General features: G+C 46.3%; 1 protein-coding gene across 2 annotated transcripts in view; it reads right to left on the reverse strand.

Moving 5' to 3' along the window:
• The window catches only part of CD38 (CD38 molecule), a 49584-nt gene extending 39362 nt beyond the window's left edge, over window positions 1–10222 (reverse strand). Inside the window, exon 1 of one of the 2 annotated variants that reach the window (XM_016185906.2) lies at window positions 9939–10222. In XM_016185906.2, the coding sequence (XP_016041392.2) occupies window positions 9939–10192 (254 nt within the window). In that variant the 5' untranslated portion in view covers window positions 10193–10222. Of the gene's footprint in view, window positions 1–488; window positions 699–9938 lie in introns of those variants that run through there. The other variant, XM_060188307.1, reaches the window with a different exon arrangement.
• Window positions 10223–15415: the final 5193 nt, after the last annotated feature.

The raw sequence follows: 15415 nt of genomic DNA on the forward strand, positions 1-15415 counted from the left end.
TGTGGCTAAGTACTCAGCAGTACCAGCTACCTAACACATGGTGGCTGGTAGGTACCCAGCCACCCAGCACATAGAACCCAGCAGTGGCCAGCTATAGCCAACTGTGCCCAGCAGTGCCCAGCACACAATGCCTAGCTGTGCCTAGCAGTACCCAGCACACAGTACCAACTATGGCTGGCAGTGCCCAGCTCCCCAATAAATGGTGCCCAGCTGTAGCCAGCTGTGAATAACACTACCCATCAGTACCCAGCTACCCAATACATGGTGGTCAGCTGTGGCCAGAAGGGCCCAGCCACCCAGCACACAGTACCCAGCTGTGACCAGCAGTGCCCTGCCACCCAGCACACAGTACCCAGCTGTGACCAGCAGTGCCTAGCCACCCAGCACACAGTACCCAGCTGTGACCAGCAGTGCTTAGCCACCCAGCATACAGTACCCAGCTGTGACCAGCAGTGCCCAGCCACCCAACGCCATGGCCAGCAGCTCACCTAATGTCCCGCGTGTAGGAAAAGCACCGTTTCTCCAGTTCCTCCAGGAAATAGGGGGTGGTGCCCGGCCCACTCCAGCTTTGGGCCTTCCAATATATCCACAAGCCCACCCCGACCCCCACGCTGAGCACCACCACCACTAAACCCATCATGACATATAACCTGGCTTTTGCCATGCCAGCCAAGCAGGGGGAGGTAGCAGGAGGCCAGGAGGAGCAAGGGGAGAGCTGTCTTCTCTCAAGCCACACTGCACTGCTATCTCACTAGCTTCTCTCTCCTTCTCACCCCAGCTCCACCCATCACCTTCTGCCCGCCTAAAATGCTCAGTGGGCACCGGACCAAAAAAGACATAAGGGACTTAAGAAGTTGAGTCACCTTCTCACTTCCAGAATGCCACCTCCAGAGAGACTGGGCCTCTTTGCATTGGGGTAACAGACAGTATAGCTTTGCACCCCTCCTTGACCCACTTTGCCCGAAGCCTCAGCTGCCCCTGGTTCCTGCACAGTGACAGACCTCTCCCCTCTGCACCTGGACCCGTGCAGTGCCTTCTGCCTGCAAGGCCGCTCCACCAGCCCACGACCTTGACAGCAACTGCAGATACTCCTGAAAGACTTTCTTTAAAAAATGTGGGGAAGGAGGAGGCAGGCTGTGGCATAGGTGATCAAGCACTCACATTATCAACCAAGCCCAAGGATCTGGGTTCAAGCTCGGGTCCCCACACACAGGGGGGATACTTCATGAGTAGGAGGCAGGGCTGCAAGTATTTCTCTTTCCCTCTCTGTTTCCTTTACCCTCTCAATTTCTCTCTGTCCTATCAAATAAAATAAACAATAAAGAGTCAATATATTTTTTTAAAAAACATGCCGGCCAACCCCTCTCCTGACAAAAACACCCATCAGGAGAGATCTTAGTACACCCTTGTTCATAGCAGCACACTTTGTAATTGTCAGAACCTAGAATCAACCCGGGCATCCAACATCAGGTAAGTGGCTAAAATAAAAAATGTGATATATATATATATGTGTGTGTGTGTGTGTGTGTGTGTGTGTGTGTGTGTGTGTGTGTGTGATGGAATACTACTCAGCTATTTTAAATGATGACATCCTCATTTTTGCATCTCCCTGGATGAAAATCGAGGACATCATGTTGAATGAGATAAGCCGTAAGAGAGAAGGACAAATACCAAGTGATGTCACTTATCAGCAGGACTTAATAATGAAGGGATGGGGAGGGAGAGGACAGAGTGAAACATGGACTGGACAAGGTGTCTTGCACCAAAGCAAAGGACTCTGAGGAGGGGAGGGGAGGGGAGGAAAGAGTGAAAACTCTGGGGCCTGTTACATAATGAAAACGCACGCACATATCTGTGATTGCACTGTAAAGCATTAACCCCTCAATTAAATAAAAATATCAAGGCAGGGGAACCAATATGGAGTTCTGGTGGTAGGAATTGCGTGGATGGGGAGGTGTTCGGTGGGGAAAGGCAGGGGTCTCGTGGGGGAGGCCTGTTCCCTCGAAGTGCTTATGCAGCCAGTGAGGCTTTTAGCCTAAAAATTAAATGGTAGGTTGGGTCAGGCAGTAGCGCACCTGGTTGAGCACACATGTTACCATGAACAAGGTCTGGGTTCAAGCCCCCAGTCTCCACCAATGGGGGGGGGTGTGGATTTTTGTAAGTGATGACACAGTGGTGCAAGTGTCTCTCTTTGTCTTCCTCTTTGTCTTCTCTTCCCCCTGAATTTATTTCTGTCCTATAAGCTTGAAAAAAAAAGTTAAAAATTAGATGATAATGATGATAGATAAGTAAATAAAACAAATTAATGAAGTGGGAATTCTTTAGAAACATGCAATGTTACTCAAGGTATTTATGCAAAGGATGCAAAGCCCTCATTCAAAAGGATCAGTGCACCCCTCCATTGGTCACAGCAAAACATCAGATCCCATTAAGTGCCCTTCGCAGATGACTGGGTAAAGAGGCAGTGAGATGGATCCTGAAGGGGTCTTTGTCTTTGGGGGCTAAATGGGATTGAACTTGAGGTGATTGTGCCAGGCGAAATAAATAGGAAGTGAAAGGCAGCTCCCAGGTGGTCTCGCTCCTAGGTGAAGTTAGTATCAAGAACTAAGGCAGGGCCAGACGGTAGCACAGCAGGTTGAGCACACATGGCACAAAGCGCAAGGACCACCATAAGGATCCCAGATGGAGCCCCCGGCTCCCCACCGGCGGGGGGGGGGGGTCGCATCACAAGTGGTGAAGCAGGTCTGCAGGTGTCTTTCTCTCCCCCTCTCTGTTCTGTCTTCCCCTCCTGTCTCGATTTCTCTCTGCCCTGCCCAACAACAGCAATAATAACAATAGCAACAATAATAACATCAAGAACGGCAACAAAAATGGGATAAAATGGCCTCCAGGAGCAGTGGATTCATAGAGCAGGCACCAAGTCCCAGCAATAATTCTGAAGGCAAGAAAAAAAAAAAAAACTAAGGCAGGGCTGGGGAGACAGATAATGGTTATGAAAAAGATCTTAATGCCTGAGACTCTGACTGCCTAGGTTCAGTCCCCAGCACCATCATAAGCCAGAGCTGTGCAGTGCTCTGAAATAAATAAATAAATAAAAATAAAGCAAGCAAACTCACACAAACACATGTTCTGTGCGAGTTTTCAGAGGGGGGAGGGGGAGAAGCTGGGTAGAGGGGTTTCTTTGGTGTGATAGCACCAGAAATCTGTCGATGGGTGTCAGGAGCTTTATACACGTATAAAGCTGTGAAATAGTACCTCTCCCTCCCCCAATTGTGTAGAGTTATAAATCGGTATTCAATCCATTAGAAGTAAAAAAAGAAATGAAGCAAGACTCTAGGTCTAATTCCTTTTCTCAGGAAGTATCAGTACCTATCAAGATTTGTCAGCACTAGGCAAGTCTGAGACACTTCAGCAAACCCAATGGAAGTCGGGACAAGAGACTGCATGAAAAAGTTGTGGCACATCTGCTAGAGAGCACATATTACAGAGCGCAAACGCCCAGGTTCAAATCCCCAGTCCCCACTTGCAAGAGGGGAAGCTTCACATGTAATGAATCATTCTCTCTCTCCCTCTCCCCTTTCCTCCTCTCCTCTCAATACCATTTATTGGTGATCTATTTTAGCCTTCTCAGATCATGACCATCTTATTTGCAAAAGGGACAGTTAGCACCTAGCTCCAAAGAAACCCCTTTCAAAAAGGATATTTGTTCCTGATAATCAATGTAATAGACACACATAAGGTGGACATCAAACAAAACAAAGTAATATATGTAGGGAATAATTTTTTAATTCTTCCCTGGTCTTTCCTCCACTATATCAATGGAGAAGTGTTGTGTACACACACACACACACACACACACACACACACACACACACGTCTACACAGAGACACACACCTTCCCTGTTTCAGGAAAAAAAGATGCACACATTGCATGTGACTTTGTGCATACAGTGACTGATGTTGAAGATGGTCCTTGTTGGGGGGGGGCAGGCAGCACTCACTCCAGGTTAGGTACACATAGTATGAAGTGCAAGTACCCAGTGCAAGCATCCAGGTTCAAACCCCCCACTCCCCAACTGCAGGGGGGATGCTTCACAAGCAGTGAAGCAGGTCTACAGGTGTCCAACTTTCCCTATCCCTCTTGATCTCCCCCTGCTCTCTCAATCTCTCTATGATTTATCCAATAAAATGCAAAAAAGAAAATGACCACCAGAAGCAGTGGATTCATCATGCAGGCACGGAGCCCCAACAATAACCCTGGAAAGCAAATAAATAAACAACAAAAAAAAGACCTTCCTTATTGGCACAGATTGGTCTCCCTCAGTCCTCTAGAAGAGCCCCAGAATTCCATCATAGTGTCTCTGTGGTTTATCTAAGATCCATGACTCAGTGGGGCACTGAGACTTCTTCTCCTTGGTCAATACCAGAATTTATTCATCCTGCCAGTAATGTTTTTCCCGCATGTCCAAATACACACATTCCTGCAAGTCAACTTCCTGAACCCACAGACACAAAAAAATGCCAATGCTGCAACTCTAAAATAAAACAGTATGAGCAGGAAGGATGAATTCATGGGTGTTCACTGTGCCAGAGTCTGACAGCTGGTGATTCTTGAACTTTCCATTTTAACCTTTTCAGTTCTGCTGCCTGAATTTCCAAGAATTAGTCAGCGGTGACTTGAGCACTTCATTTGTTTAGATGTGACAGAGACTTTAAAAATAAAACTGAGCATGACCCTGTGATGCTTCTTCATTCTTGGGAAATTACTCGGTTTGTGAACTCTTGTTGTATTCTGTATTTGGCACGTCCCGTGACAAATGGCAACCATCTGAGCACGTCTTTGGGGATGAGGATGACAGGCATGTACAATCGCCGCCACCACCACCCTCCCTCACCACTCCGTGAGCTGCTGTGCGTCAGGGTAGCTCCACATCTGAATTTCAGTCCCCCTATCCCTGAAGCACACACAGTGGTGTTTTTTTTTTTTTTTTTAGATATTGAAAAACACTTTCATCTTTATTGCATAAATGTACATGGATATCATTAATATAGCAAGCTTTCAATCATTCAGGGGTAGTTATCTTGATTTTAACCATCTTATCTATAGTTTGAGATAACATTTTAGTTTTCACTTCCTAAAAAAAAGAGATACAGTTGATAATTTTCTGCATACTCTATGACTGAAAGTAAAGCTTAATTTGGATGGACCACCTCTCTTCCTTTTAAAAAGGAAACATAAATCAACTATATGCTGTCTGCAGGAGATTCATAATCTATTTGACCCTACAGGGTGAGAGTGGGCTCAAAGTGAAAAAGATAAAAAATTATCATACAAGGCAATCTCTCTGAGGAAAAGAAAAAAAAGAGCAGAGACAGCCATACACATATACAATAGCTGTCAATGTAATTAAAACAATAAAAGAATGAACATTGCATAATGCCCAGGAGTATTAGTCAAACAAGAGGAGCTCACAGTCATAACATATTTCTATCATTTTACTATTATATATTGTTAAAATATTAGTTTTCACTGGAGTCTATTTTACTGATATGTTTTTCACATATATCATTAAATCTCTTTATATTTTAAACACATTTATTTAATATACTCCATATATCTAAGTTTTTCTCTTGCATACTTCTTATACAAACTTCTTTTTTATAAAATGGAAACACTGACAAGACCATAGGATAAGAGAGGTACAATTCCTACCACCAGAACTCTGTATCCCATCCCCTCCTCTGATAGCTGTCTAACCTGCCAGTGCCCACGCTCAGTGGGGAAGCAGTTACAGAAGCCATGCCTTCCACATTCTGCATCCCATAATGACCCTGGGTCTATACTCCCAGGGGGTTAAAGAATAGCACACAGAGACTGACTAAGAATCCCGGTTCGAGCCCCCTGGGCTCCCCATCTGCAGGGGAGTCACTTCACAGGCGGTGAAGCAGGTCTGCAGGTGTCTGTCTTTCTCTCCCCCTTCTGTCTTCCCCCCTCTCCATTTCTCTCTGTCCTATCCAACAATGACGACATCAATAACAATAAATACAACAATAATAAAAAACAAAAAGGAAAATAAATATAAAAAAAAGAATATCACACACACCATTTGCTAAGCTAACCCAACATGCTTTGTTGAAGATACTTTCCTTGATCCTTTTATCATATTTAATCTGTCCATATCTGTGTGGTGTGATTTCTGGGCTCTCAATGGTGTTGCATTGATCTGTGTGCCTATTTTTTATTCCAATACAATACTACTTAAATATTTCTTTCTTGTTATTTGTTAGGACAGAAAGAAATTGAGAGAGGAAGAGGAGATAGAGAGGGAGAGAGAAAGAGATACACCTGCAGATCTGCTTCACTGCCTGTGAGGTTTTTCCTTTGTAGGTATGGTCTAAGGGAGTGAGCCTGAGTCCCTGTACATGGCGATGGGTGTACTCAAGTCCCTGCACATGGCGATGGGTGTATTCAATCAGGTGCAGCACCACCCAGCCCCATGAAATTTGACTTTAATAATTCTTGGTTTGTGGTATAGTTTGATGTCGATAAGTATGATTCCACTTATTTTGTTCTCTTTTTCTAGGAGTGTTTTTGCTATTTGAAGTCTCTTTGAGTTCCAAATTAATTATATGATTTTTCTTCTATTTCTGGTGAAGAATACTGTGTGATTTGGGTTGTTGCCAGGTTAAGGTAGGGACTAAAATATATGTATCCAGGGGGCTGAGAGGTGACACACCCAGTTGAACACATGCATTACCCTGCACAAGGACCTAGGTCCAAGCCTCTGATCCTCACCTGCATGGGGGAAGCATCATGAGTAGTGAAGCAGAGAAAAAAAAATTATATATATATATATATCCAGGACATAGAATCACTCAACATATGGGGATAATGTAGCTGTGGACTTTACAGCTAAAACTCTACAAGGCTGGACAATGACATATTATGGTATTTGCTTTTTCAACTACTACTTTATTTATTTATTTATTTATTTTGCCACCAGGGTTATTGCTGACATTCGGTGCTACCACTGTGATCCACTGTCCCCGGAGGCCATTTCTTTCCCTCTTTCTTTCTTTGTTTCTTTCTTTCTGTCTGACTTTCTTTCATTCTTTCTTTCCTTCTTCTAGCACAGCAGGTTACGTGCACATGGCGTGAAGCTCTGGGACTAACGTAAGGATCCTGGTTCAAGCCCCCTTCACCCCCCCCCCTGCTCCCCACCTGAAGGGGGGTCACTTCACAAGTGGTGAAGCAGGTCTGCAAGTGTCTATCTTTCTCTCCTCCCTCTGCCTTTCTATCTTCTCTCAATTTCTCTCTGTCTCTCTTTCTCTCTTTCTTTTTTTCTTTCTTTCTTTCTATTTTATTGAAATAAAATAGGAGGGGGAGATGGAGAGAGAGTAAGATAAACACCTGCAGACCTGCTTCAACGTTTATAAAGTGGACCCCCTGCAGCTGGGGAGGATGGGTTCAAACCCAGGTCGTTATGCATGATAATGTGAGTTTAACCTGGTATGCCACCACCAGACTCCCCCAAATTTATTTATTTATTTATTTATTTATTTATTTATTACCAAAGCACTGCTCAGCTGTGTTTTTTGATGATGCAGGGGATCGGACCTGGGACTTTGGAACCTCAGGCATGAGAGCTTTCTGTATAACCACTATGCTGCTCCCCCAGCCCCTCAACTACTATTAAAAACACAACAAGGGCAACAAAGGGGGGAGGGCTCTAGGAGCAGTGGACTCATGGTGCAGGCACTGAGCCCCAGCAATAACCCTGGAGGCAAAAAAAAAAAACACACCAATAAAGGGAGTTGGATGGTGGCACACCCAGTTAAGCACACATGGGACTAAGCACAAGGACTCAAGATGGATGCTGGTTGGAGCTCAGGGTTCCCCACTTGCAGGGGGATTGCTTCACAAGCAGTGAGGCAGGTCTGCAGGTATCTATCTTTCTGTCTCCCTCTCTATCTTCCTGTCCCCTCTCAATTTCTCTCTGTCATATCCAACAATAGCAACAACCACAAAGTGGAAGAAAGAATGGCCTCCAGGAGCAGTGGATGGTCATGCAGTATGAGATCCAGCAATAACACTGGAGGCAAACAAACAAACAAATAAGCAAACAAAAACCAACATATACCAGGTGCCATGGTAACTAGCTGAGGACACAGGAGACTGGCTTTGAGGAAGCCCAGAGGAGAATAGTGCTGAGCAGAGACACTTTGTCAGGGGGCCTCTGGGGTTCTGCTACTTGAGAATGAAACAGAGCTGTGAAACATGAGTTCCTCTTCTGCATGATGGGCTCTGATATTCCTGCAGGCTTCATGGAGCTATTCTGAGCACTGACTCAGTGTGTGGTAAGCTGCGGTGAGCTGAGGTGAGTGGCTGGTCACTAGCAAATTGTCAACAGATGAGCATTAATGTTTGTTGATTGTGCTGGCAGCAGAGCCCATAGCTTGCCTGGTCAATTATCTGGTCCCAGCTTCCTCATTCTTAACAAGAGTTTCTATAATTCTTGATACCCCCTTGGAGGGAAGTTTCTTTCTTAACAGATTTTTGCTTTATATTTTACATTTCATTATTCACTTTATTTATTGAATAGAATCAGAAATCAAGAGGCAAGGGGGTGATAGAGAGGAAGAGAGATGGAGAGACACCTGCAGCCCTGCTTCACTACTTGCAAAGCTTTCCCCCATAGGTGGGAACTGGGGGGGGGGTGAACCTGGGTCCTTGCATTGTACTTTGTGTGCTCAACCAGGTGTGCCCTCACCTGGCCCCTGGAGGTCAGTTTCTTTATCTTCCTTTGACTTGCATGATTCCTCCACCCCTAGTGGACCCTTATTTTGTCTTTAGAGTGTGGGCAACAGAGACAGGAAGAGAAGGAGAGACACCAACCCCAGCACTGGTGCACTGCTCGTGAAGCTTTCTTGAGCAGCTGCTCCTATGCAGTGCCAGGGACTGAACCCATGTCCTTGGGGAGTGGTGACGTGTGCACGTTACCTGGTGAGCCACTTCTCTCAGCCCTGGTTATTTTGCTTCTTAAAACTTAGTATTTAATGCACTTTTGGTTTACCATGAGAAAAGAAGGAAGAAAAAAAAGGAATGGAAGAAGAAAGGATGGAAAAGGAGGGAAGAGGAGACAGAGAGAGAATGGAAGGAAAGAAAGAAGGAAGAAGAAAGGAAGAAAGGAATGGAGGGAGGAAATTCCCAAATGGGAGTCAAGCCTGCCAGGCTCCAGCAAAACTCTGGACTTAAGTGAACTCTGCATTTCAACATTTCCTGGAAGGGGACTGGACGCCTGATATCCTCCAGTGAAGTCATCTGCATGAGCATGGTCTCTCTCTCTTTTTCTCTCTTCCAGGTCTGAAGCCTAAAAGGGACACACCCACTATCAAATAGAACATTTCAGGGCACACACTGGTGACAAACCTACTCTGTACCCGGAATCTGGCAACAGGTCCTGGAAGGAAGGAAAAAGAAAGGGAGAAAGGAAGAAAGGAAGGGGTCTGGGGGCACCTGGGAGGGCAGCAGGCAAGTCACTTGAGGATGCCAACAGAGTCAAACAGGCACCATGCCCAGAAGGTGGCACCAATGCCAGCCATCCCTTGCCTATGTGCCACCGGCCACAGAGCTGTGCCCTCTGCCACGTGCGAATGTTCAGTCTGGGGACATGGGGGATCCATACCGGGACCCTGTTCTGCCTGCCGCAACTGAGATCTGGGCTCCTGGCTGTGCCTTCAAGTCTCTGGGCTCTGTGCTTTGGGCTCTGGGCTCACCCCAGCAGGCTTTGCATTTTGGGCCAGAGCGCGGTGCCCAGCGCTGCCCGCCGTGCCCAGAGCGCGGTGCCCAGAGGGCGGTGCCCGTGTGCCCAGAGGGCGGTGCCCGTGTGCCCAGAGCGCGGTGCCCAGAGGGCGGTGCCCAGCTGCGCGTTACTCACCCGGGCACGGTTTGTGGGTCTCGGCGGTAAGAGGAGCAGCGGCTCTGCAGGACCAAGGAGAAGTTGGCAGTGGTGCCTCTCCCGTGCCAGCTGTTTCTCTTCATGTGCCGCAGGACGACCCAGACCACCACGCCGCCGACCACCAGCACCAAGAGCACCACGCCCAGGACGAACCAGATCTTGTTTCTCCGCGAGACCCTGTAGCCAGGGTCCTCCTCACGCTGGGGCACCGGACTGAAGCTTGTGTCCGCCATGGGTGGGAGGAGAGAGCCCGGCCCCCAACACTGCCGCTCCCACCCTTCTGTGACCCCTTTTCTAGTCTGTCCTTCCCTCCCCCTTCCCCGCCCCCAACACTGCCGCTCCCACCCTTCTGTCACCCCTTTTCTAGTCTGTCCTTCCCCCCCTCTTCCCCGCCCCCTTTCCCGAGGTCCCCAACCTGCTGGGCCAATAAGGACTTAAAGCGCTCAAGAGACATCAACAAATTCCCCCCGCCCAGCACTACAATTCTCGGAAGACCCCGCCTCCGCGGAACTGGGGAAAACACCACTTTGTGCAGATGCCTCCTTTATCCAGCTCGGCTGCTTCAGGCCGCACCTGCCTCCTGCAGGGTCGGCAGGGGGGGCGGGGGGGTCGGTCCTCTGCTCCGAATGGGCCCGCTCAGATCACTCACTATGACTCCGGTCCAAAACTGCTGGGGAAGTAAGTGGTGAGTTGTAGAAGGCAGGGCTTGCATACAGAAGAACCCACTGGACCACAGTGACCTGAAGGGTCTAGAGAATGGCTGGGGAGATCCAGACCTTACTAGGCAGGTGACCTCACCAATCCGTCCCAGAACCCCACCTCCCCTGAGCCTTGCCCCACTAGGGAAATACAAAAATAGGCGGGGGGGGGAGGGGGGTGGTGGTTGGGTGGGGTGGGTGGGTATGGATCCACCTGCCAGTGTCCATGTCCAGTGGAGAAGCAATTACAGAAGCCCGACCTTCTACCTTCTGCGCCCCACCTGCAGAGGGAAAAGCTTCATGAGTGGTGAAGCACGGTTGTAGGTGTTTCTCTTCTTCTTTCCCTCTCCTCTCTCTTCCTCTCCCGCTTTCCCTCTGCAGATGGGGACTGAGGGCTTGAATCCTGGTGCTTGTGCATTGTAACATGTGTGCTCAACCAAGTGCACCACCACTTGGCCCTTGCCTCTCAATTTTTCAATTTATTTAATCAATAAATTTATTTATTTATTTATTTATTTTAATTAATTAAATGGTTACAAGACTGTAGAGTTGCAGAGGATATTTTCACACTACACCCACCACCACAATTCTGTGCCCTCCCCCTCCCCATGGTAGCTACCTGAGTTGTTAGAGAGTCTTAGAGACAGTGTGTGTGTGTGAGTGTGTGTTCCATTGTCATGCATTCAGGTCTCCAGATTCCACATATGAGTGAAGCCATCTGGTAGTGGTCTTTCATCGCTTTACTTATTTCACTAAGCATCATCACCTATGGTTCCATTAATTTTGTCTCAAAGAACATGCTGTCATCTTTTTTTGTGTGTTTTTTTATCTCTATTTACTGCTTAGAGACCACTAGAAATTAAGAGGGAAGGGGATGATAGAGAGGGACAGAGAGACACCTGCAACTCTGCTTCACTACTCATGAAGCTTCCCCCTGCAGGTGGGGACCAGGGGCTCAAATCTGGGTCCTTGCCACATTAACCTCTTTTTAAAAAAAAATATTTATTTATTCCCTTTTGTTGTCTTATTGTTGTAGTTATTGTTATTGAAGTCATCTTTAGATAGGACAGAGAGAAATGGAGAGAGGAGGGGAAGACAGAGGTGGGGAGAGAAAGATAGACACCTGCAGACCTGCTTCACTGCTTGTGAAGTAACTCCCCTGCTGGTGGGGAGCTGGGGGCTCGAACCGAGATCCTTATGCAGTCCTTGCACTTTGCACCACATGTGCTTAACCCACTCCACTACCGCCCAACTCCCTACACTAGCCTCTTTTTATACTGCAGAGTAACATAGTAGAGATGTAAAATAAATAAATAAGTAAGTAAATATGGGTCAGAGGTGGAGGAAAGAAAAGAGGAAAGAAGGGAGAGAGAGGGAGGGAGGAAAGAAGGTAGGACTGAAGGGGAGGAGGAAGAGAAAAAGCAGCAGGTAGGGCACCTGCATGGCCAAATGCCTGGTCCAGACCTGGACCACATGGGAAGAACTATGATAACAGAAGAAGCTCTGATGCTTAGGAGCCTCTCCCCGTCTCTATCACCCTGTGTGAGAAATGTGGTCCATACAAGTAAGACTGTGCATGGGCAAAGCCACTGTTCCACAATAAATGACTAAATAAATAAGCCTTATGAGCCCACAATATCACTACTAAGATAGCCAAAGGATCTGAAAACACCAATTATAAGTGATAACCGCACCCCTACATCATAGCCACTATTTATTACAAATAAAGAATGGCTCAGAAGTAAATAAATGGGAGTCGGGTGGTAGCACAGCGGGTTAAGTGCAAGGACCCGCGTAAGGATCCCAGTTCAAGCCCCTGGCTCCCCACCCGCAGGGGAGTAGTTTCACAAGCAGTGAAGCAGGTCTGCAGGTGTCTATCTTTCTCTCCCCCTGTCTTCCCCTCCTCTCTCCACATCTCTCTGTTCTATCCAACAACAATGACAATAATAATAATAAAACAAGGGCAACAAAAGGGAATAAATAAATAAAAGAAATAAATTAAAAAACTGAACAGGTAAAAAGACATACAGCCTCACTCTACTACAAAAAAAAAAAAAGCATTATTCACAATAGTCAAAATACTGACTCAACCTCAATTTATATCCACAGATGACAGGATAAAGAAACTGTAAAAAAGTCGGTGGAATACTATCCTACCATTTAAAATAAGGTATTTTCTCTTTTAGGGTGAAAGGAATGGAATTAGAGGTGACTCTGTTAGGTGAAATAAAATGAGAAGTAAAGGAAATTAGCAGATAGTTTCACTCATATTCAAACTATCACAATAAATACAAGGAGGACTGGGTAGACAGCATTATGGTTCTGCAAAAGAATTTCAAGCCTGAGGCTCTGAGATCCCAGGTTCAATCACCAGTACCGTCATAAGCCAGAACTGAGATGTGCTCTAATCCAAATAAATAAAATAAAACATTTATTTTAAAAGCTATCTTGAAAATATTTTATGCAAACAAACTTTCCCCCACCCTAAAACTTGACTCTATGAAAACAACAGTGGTTATAAAAGAGAACAGGATGGAGTGTTGGAATAGGTAGAATACCAGAGTCATTACACTCTTTGAGGACGAGTAAGCAAAGTCTTATAGAGAGAGAGAAAGGCATGAAACCATGTCTTCAAATATTATAGAGCTGTAAACTAACGTTAAATCAATTTAAAATAAAGCACACACCACTTGGGGGCCAAGAGGTGGCACACCCCTGCTCCCCACCTGCAGCGAGAACGCTTCACAAATGGTGAAGCATGTCTGCAGGTGTTTTTTTTAATTATCTTTATTTATTGATTGGATAGAGACAGCCAGAAGTCAAGAGGAAAGGGGGTGCTAGAGAGGAGGAGAGACAGAGAGACACCTGCAACACTGCTCACCACTAACAATGCTTTCCCCCTGCAGGTGGGGACTGGGGGCTCGAATCTGCGTCCTTGTGCATTGTAATATGTGCGCTCAACCAGGTCCACCATCACCCGGCCCCCCTGCAGGTGTCTTTCTATCTCCCCTTCTATCTCAATCCTTCCCTCTCAATTTCTCTCTATCTTATCAAGTGAATAAAGGGGGGAATCAGAAGCAGTAGATTCATAGTGCGGCAGGAGGCAAAAAAAATAACAACAAAACAGCACTTTAACCAGTTCTCTCAAGCACTATCAGTACATAAGTGCTGGGTTGAACCCCAACTCCACCACCCATGCTGGGTGACATGGAGCAAAGTAGCTGACCTCTCTGTGCTTCAGAATCAAAGCAGGGAGGATAGCAGTACCCACCCCTGTGGGGTTTTCATGAAGACTGAATGAATTGCAATCACAGGCTGGCAAGCATCATGCCTGGCATGTGGCCAGCTCTCAAGAAATTGCTCACAATCACTACTTTGATGCTGTGGAGGACAGTCAATTTCACAATCCACGAGATGAGCCTGGAGAGTGTCTCTCAGGCAGGTGGAAACCACCTAACCCAGAGGCAGCCAGTGCTCTACATAGCATATCTGTCAGGGAACGTATGGCTTTTTTCTGGCCGCCCCCATCTCTCCTCTCTCAGGAGTCTGGGACACTAAAGTTATCTGTGACATCTCTGCAGAGACTCAAGGAAAGTGAGAGAGAGAGATCAAGTCACAGATTCCTGGGATCCTTCAAGTCAGAAGGGATAACAGGTTGGGGCCAGGCGGTGGTGCACCTGGTTAAGCACACACATTACAATGTGCAAGGACTCAGGTTCAAACCCCTGGTCCCCGCCTGCAGGGGGGAAAGCTTCATGAGTGGTGAAGTAGGACTGCAGGTGTCTGTCTGTCTCTCTATCTCCCCCTCCCTTTCAATTCCTCTCTGCCTCTATCCAATAATAAATTTTTTAAAAAGAAGGGGTAGCAGGTCTGTAATCAAGTTGCCTCACTTACAAGGACACCAGTGACATGAGAGTAGGGTCCACCTTAAAGACCTCAGTTTTGCTTCACCACCTCTTGACAGGTTCTGCTTCCAAATCCGAGCCCATTCCACCTGCTAAGTGTAATAGAGTAAGAGAAAGGCAAGATGACAATCGTCCACCATTCACGGTCTCCAAATTGTTCCAGCCCCTCCATCACAGTAGAGTGACATCTTCGCTTAAGCATCTTTTAAAGAATTTTATTAGTGATTTAATATTAATATTACATTAATACTTTGTGAGATAATGGGTATAGTTCCATATCATCCTCACCACCAGCATTCTGTGTCCCCATTCCCTCCATTGGAAAGTGCAGTAGTTCTCCCAAGGTCACAGATAGGAGTTGACTATTGTTTCTTTTTTTTTTTTTTTAAACACTATTATTATTTTTTAAATATTTATTTATTTTCTCTTTTGTTGTCCTTGTTTTATTGTTGTGGTTATGATTGTTGGTTATTGATGTCGTCGTTGTTAGATAGGACAGAGAGAAATGGTGAGAGGAGGGAAAGACAGAGAGGGGGAGAGAAAGATAGACACCTGCATATCTACTTCACCCACCGTCTGTGAAGCGACTACCCTGCAGGTGGAGAGCCGGTGGCTGGAACCCGGGTCTTTACGCCGGTCCTTGCGCTTTGCACCACCTGTGCTTAACCCGCTGCGCTACCACCAACTCCCAGGAGTTGACTATTGTTTCTATAACTACCTGTATTTATATTTTTGCACATTTTTTTCCTGTGGTCTTGCCTTCTTTTCCTTTTTAAAATCACGTCTACACTTTCTATTACTTCTGAATATCCTTCCTTTTTTCCCTGGGTCCTGATGGAATTGGATTTTATTT

This window comes from Erinaceus europaeus, chromosome 3 (genome assembly GCF_950295315.1).
Source record: "Erinaceus europaeus chromosome 3, mEriEur2.1, whole genome shotgun sequence".
Classification (NCBI taxonomy): Eukaryota; Metazoa; Chordata; class Mammalia; order Eulipotyphla; family Erinaceidae; genus Erinaceus; species Erinaceus europaeus.